The sequence below is a fragment of the Limulus polyphemus genome, unplaced genomic scaffold (assembly GCF_000517525.1).
Source record: "Limulus polyphemus unplaced genomic scaffold, Limulus_polyphemus-2.1.2 Scaffold5425, whole genome shotgun sequence".
NCBI classification, from domain to species: domain Eukaryota; kingdom Metazoa; phylum Arthropoda; class Merostomata; order Xiphosura; family Limulidae; genus Limulus; species Limulus polyphemus.
In genome coordinates, this window is record NW_013671035.1 from 43,792 (window position 1) to 49,481 (window position 5,690).

Here is a 5,690-nt window from a genome sequence, read left to right on the forward strand (position 1 = left end):
ATGTGACACTTTGGAGGTTATTGTTGATTGACTTATGACATAGTGTTATGTTAATAATTGTAAACATGTGAAATTCGGAAGGGTTATAGGGATAGGTAAGATCTCTTATCAGGAGAAAAGAAAATAAGAGGTGATCATATTGGAGTAGATAACATTATACAGGGCTCCAATAGGATAGAGGCCACTAATTTTTTGCTGCTTTGTTTTGAAGGAAGTTAAACATATCAGGCTGGGTTCTATGACGATGAGTTTATAGAATGAGTTGCCATCACATTAGTATATGCCAGCACTTTACAGGAGATTAAGAAGGGGGTTCTCTACAAAATAAAGGGTGTGTTTAACTTTCTAATTATCTGAATGGTGGATGTATAAGGACAGCCTTGATGGACTAAATGGTCTTTTGTTAAGCCTATTTTACATTGTATTACTACAGTATTTATAGAGGTGTAAATGTGGAGATGTGTCAAGTTTTTATAACTCTCTCTTTACCAATCTTTTTTTACATGCCTAATATGAGATGATTTTCGTACTCTTCATAATATATACATAAACATAATTTTGTCTTTCTCTTTTAAATTTTCAATATTCAATGGTTTGACATACTGTTGATTATTTAGATATTTCCAAATAAAGGTAAGTTTTAAACTCACAGTTGGTTTTTGCTTCAATGAAATATAATTTAGACACACACACAAACACTTCGGATAAAATATGCTGTATTTTTCATTTAGTATTTTTATTTCTGTTATATTAAGCATTAGTGTATTTAATTTGGCACTAGATAAAATATTTAGGTTGTTTTGATAAAAGCACACAAATTATTTTTGTTTTACAATTGCCCTGCCTTAATCTTATTACGTATAGTCTTGGAATAACTGCTGCTCTATGACATAATGTCTAAAGGTTGTTAACATTTTTTCATACTTTTTAGCAAGGATAGACTGTTTAGAATGCTGGAGAAACACAAATGATTTTGTTTAAACATACTTACAAAGGAAATCAACTTAAAATAGTAAAATTAAAACTGTATTTATGAACTTGACACGTTGTTTTAGATCCACTAGTAACTATTAAAAGTTCGTAGAGGCCAGAATTTCTAGTAAATCACAAAGATATTAAAACAGATTTCTGCACAAAACAAATATAGATAATTCAGTCAGATATCTTTGTAAAACTTAATCTTCATTTACGCACAGTGCGACAAGCCAGAAGCCTGATTATGGCCGATATAGTGGCTATCTGGGATGTTCCCCTGAGTGACAAAAATCACAGAATTGAACTTGAACATGGAACCCTTTCTGGAAAAAGAATCATTAGAGTGGATGGCAAAGTGAGTATGGTGTAACTGGTTCTTAGTTTTTTAATCATCTGTTTTCTATGTGCGCCATGACATCAAAGGCATGTATGACTTGTATTAGTCTAAAGAACTAACATGCAAGTCAGTGTACCTTGCTTGAACATCCATCATTTCTGTATTAAACCACCAGGTTTTGTTCTTCAAAATGCAAGTCATCTGTTAATCCTAATAAACTGTAAAAAAACACCACTTGACACTTTTTTAAATATGAGGTTATTTTTAACCTTTGTATTTGTTCATTAGGCAGGAAAGGTGAGCCCTGGTAAAAGAAATCAAGCACTATTGATAATGATTAGTACATAGCAGTTGTAATGGATCAAAATGTTCAGAACTTTTCTCCAACAGGTTGCAAATGATCATTGAGTATTCTTTCAGCCAGAACAATGCTAGTTATAAAACCTGTGTTATATAACATAGAGTGGCATGTTTCTGAGTAAACAACATGCTCAACCTCAGCTTACAATCCCAGAACAACTCAGCTAGATACATAAAGATTTAGTGGATCAGAAATCATAAAATTGGTCCTTACCTCAAATAAATGATAGATAAATTTGTCTCTTTAGATATTTAGTCTAGTATATTGGAATCATTTATGGTAGAAACAGAAGTTAGTTTGTTGTTACTGTTTTCATAGTTTTAATATATTGAATACTTTTAAAACCGTTAAATGAATTTAGCAGATTATTAGTTTTTAACATATGATTTCAAGATATATTATTCTTCAATATTGCCCCCCCCCACTACAAACCAGGTTTCAATATGCATGGTGGACAGAGCACAGGTAGCCCATTGTTTGCAAACAAACAAAGAATTTGGCCCCCATTGGCACATTGGTATGTCTGTGGACTTGCAATGGTATAAACTGGATTTTGATACCCGTGGTAGGCAGGGCACAGATAGCCTATTGTGTAGCTTTGTGCTTGACTACAAACGAACAAACAAATCTTCAGAATCGTTAGTTTTAAGCTGCTTTAGTAAAATTACCTTAATTCATATGTGGGATGGACCACAATGTCATAGTTTTGTTATTAAATCAGTAGTCTCTTCAGGACTTCATAGTGCGCAGTAAATTTTAAAGTAAATTAGTTTAGTACACAGCATGATGTAATTTCCTTCTTGAAAGTGAGTCCTGCAAGAGACTGTAAATGAGAAAAGTGACACCAATGTTTTTTATATTGTGCATCTTGTATGTATAAATACAATGCTACTCTCAGAAATTTTAAGGCCCTGGACAATCTCTCCTACAGTTGTTGGTTTATACATCTAAACCCAAGATGCATTGGTGAAGACCAAGTAGATAAAGTTCTATAGGTCAGCCTGAATGACCCCTCTCTCTCTCTCCTTGTGGGTGATACTGTTATGTAAGGGAGAAATTGTGTTCTTATTATATGTTGTGTTGCACTGACTGGATATTTTATAATACTGTTATGTAAGGCAGAAATTGTGTTCTTATTATATATTGTGTTGCACTGACTGAATATTTTATAATACTGTTATGTAAGGCACAAATTGTGTTCTTATTATATGTTGTGTTGCACTGACTGAATATTTTATAATACTGTTATGTAAGGCAGAAATTGTGTTCTTATTATATGTTGTGTTGCACTGACTGAATATTTTATAATACTGTTATGTAAGGCAGAAATTGTGTTCTTATTATGTGTTGTGTTGCACTGACTGAATATTTTAAGTATAATCATTAAATAGCTCTGAGCTTTCTCTTACTTTATTTATATATATATTGTTTTAGGAAATTTTAAAAAAAGACTGGATGTTTAAGCTGGTTGGATCGGAAAGTTTTGAAATAGGAAAAGCAAAGTGTGTTATCACAATTCAAGCTATCGGTGGCTTCACCTACGAATACAGTCTTAGTGTTAATGGAAAACTATTAGAAAAATTCAGGGAAAACCAATCTAAGGTTATGAAAACGTGGTTGATACAAATTATGGGAGAACCCACCCGTATTGTCCTAGGTAAGTTGAACTAAATATCATAACTCTTGTGCTTAAAAAATGAGCAATTGGATGAGGTTTGTTTGTTTGGGTGAACGTGTATAACGTACCAAACAATATTGACACGTCTGTTTGGAAAGAAACGTTTTTTATTTTTTCAATTATCAATAATATTTTCCCATTGATTGAAATGTGGTACATTAAAATACATTGTAGCAATACTAAAATTCATAGTTTTAATTTGTAATTATGAACTGAAGATACTTCACATTTTATATATGTATATTTATACACCAAGTTCATCTAGGCAACATATGCAACTGAACGAGAAAATTCTGCTTCATTGAAATACATTACCATAATTTTCATTATCGTACATGCTGAATAACTCGTGAATATACTATTTAAATTGCTTTTTTTTTCTTTACTTGTAAAACTAATTTTCTCACCCTTGTATATATATAAGAAAAAAATGTTGAAATTCTGTTCTTATCTCAGTTTTTTTGCTCTGTTTTAAATCATACAATTGATGTGACTTTCAGAATTTATAATACGAATTCATTTCTTTTTTCTTTCATCTTATATACACTGAATATATGGCCTTGGCTTTGGCAAATATAGAATACAGTCGGTAAGCTTTCCAGAGGAACCAGATTATTGAACTTTTTTCCTGTAGTTGATTGCTGTTGCTTAGCAACTACTTGTAATGATATTTGCAGAATGTGCCTTTACATGGCTCGTAATTAAAAGTATGTTACCTAGTATCCTTTATGTTAATTTTTCAGGCAATCTTAAATATACTGGAAAATTATGTACATTAATAAATCAAATCCAAGTATTTTTTTTTAATCAAGAACTATACTTACAACTTTATACGGCTATGATGAATGGTGTGTGAATCATATTTCCTCGTAACTTATAACCTTGCAGTTAAGGATATAGATGATGAAATATTTTCAAAGTTTTTTTATCTAGATTATGTTTTTCACCTTGTGTGTTTAAGTTCATCATATATTTATAAATAAAAAAAAAACAGTAAAGCTGCACAATGCATTGCTCTATATTTTTAAAATTAAAAGGGTTTTTCTTTTTAGGGTTATGGTTAATTTTCAGTAAGTTGTATTATTCATTTGAATATTTTCGGTATTTAAAGAAAGTCGTCAATCTTTTGAGTGACTCGTACAACATGATTAATGTGTTACTGTTTATGGCACTATAATAGTGCTTGATATATTTTTTACAAATTTATATGAAAAAGCATTTTTTTCCCTTCTTGTGTCAATCAGAGGTCTGTGTCATAAAAAAATAATATTTATAGTTTTATACAATTAATACTTGAAGCTGTCAGTATTTGGTGAAACTCCATAATTACAGAATTGAATAAAAAATAAAGACAGTTGTGTATTTCACAAAAACTGTACCTAATGATGATTTTAATGGTGAAACAATGGTCATAAAAAATGAAGTTTTGTGAAATGTGCAGTTGTCTTTATTTTTTTCTTCAATTTATAGGTTTCTAGTTATTTCCACTATTCATAAGTTATGTGTTTTGCAAATTTTCTAAACCTTTTAAAAACCTTTTACATAATTTTAATGGTTCATGGCAATTTTACAAACTTATTATTGGATATCTATATATGTATGTGTATGGAAAATATCAAATATTTTTATACTTGACAGACACTCGTATACTGCCTTATTTGTTAATAAAATTTATAATGTTCTATATTTCTATACGACACCCTAGAGAAGGATACGCTTGATGTATGGATTAATGGACAGAAAGCTGAAACAGCAGTAAGTAGATACTCTTTCTTAGAATTTTGTCAGATTTTAATTGTATGGTATAGAATCCAACCAGAAAGAAGAGTTTGTCTTCCTGATACAGGTGATTCTCCTTAAAACGTGTTATCATCGTTCAAAATTATAATCGTGTACTGTAGACCTCAAGCGATTCTCCTTAAAACATGTTATCATCGTTCAAAATTATAATCGTGTACTGTAGACCTCAAGTGATTCTCGTTAAAATGTGTTATCATTGTTCAAAATTATAATCGTGTACTGTATACCTCAAGCGATTCTCCTTAAAATGTGTTATGATCGTTCAAAATTATAATCGTGTACTGTAGACCTCAAGCGATTGTCCTTAAAATGTGTTATGATCGTTCAAAATTATAATCGTGTACTGTAGACCTCAAGTGATTCTCCTTAAAACGTGTTATCATTGTTCAAAATTATAATCGTGTACTGTAGACCTCAAGTGATTGTCCTTAAAATGTGTTATCATCATTCAAAATTATAATTGTGTACTGTAGACCTCAAGTGATTGTCCTTAAAATGTGTTATCATCATTCAAAATTATAATTGTGTACTGTAGACCT

The 5,690-nt window shown here is 30.8% G+C and overlaps 1 protein-coding gene across 3 annotated transcripts in view; it reads left to right on the forward strand.

Moving 5' to 3' along the window:
- Positions 1–5,690, forward strand: part of LOC106472569 (fas apoptotic inhibitory molecule 1-like) — a 13,540-nt gene that overhangs the window by 3,603 nt on the left and 4,247 nt on the right. Inside the window, exons 2-4 of one of the 3 annotated variants that reach the window (XM_013933223.2) lie at positions 1,197–1,330; positions 3,108–3,330; positions 5,057–5,106. In XM_013933223.2, coding sequence (XP_013788677.1) covers positions 1,220–1,330; positions 3,108–3,330; positions 5,057–5,106 — 384 coding nt within the window. In that variant the 5' untranslated portion in view covers positions 1,197–1,219. Of the gene's footprint in view, positions 1–1,196; positions 1,331–3,107; positions 3,331–5,056; positions 5,107–5,690 lie in introns of those variants that run through there. The other 2 variants (XM_022401131.1, XM_022401132.1) reach the window with 2 other exon arrangements.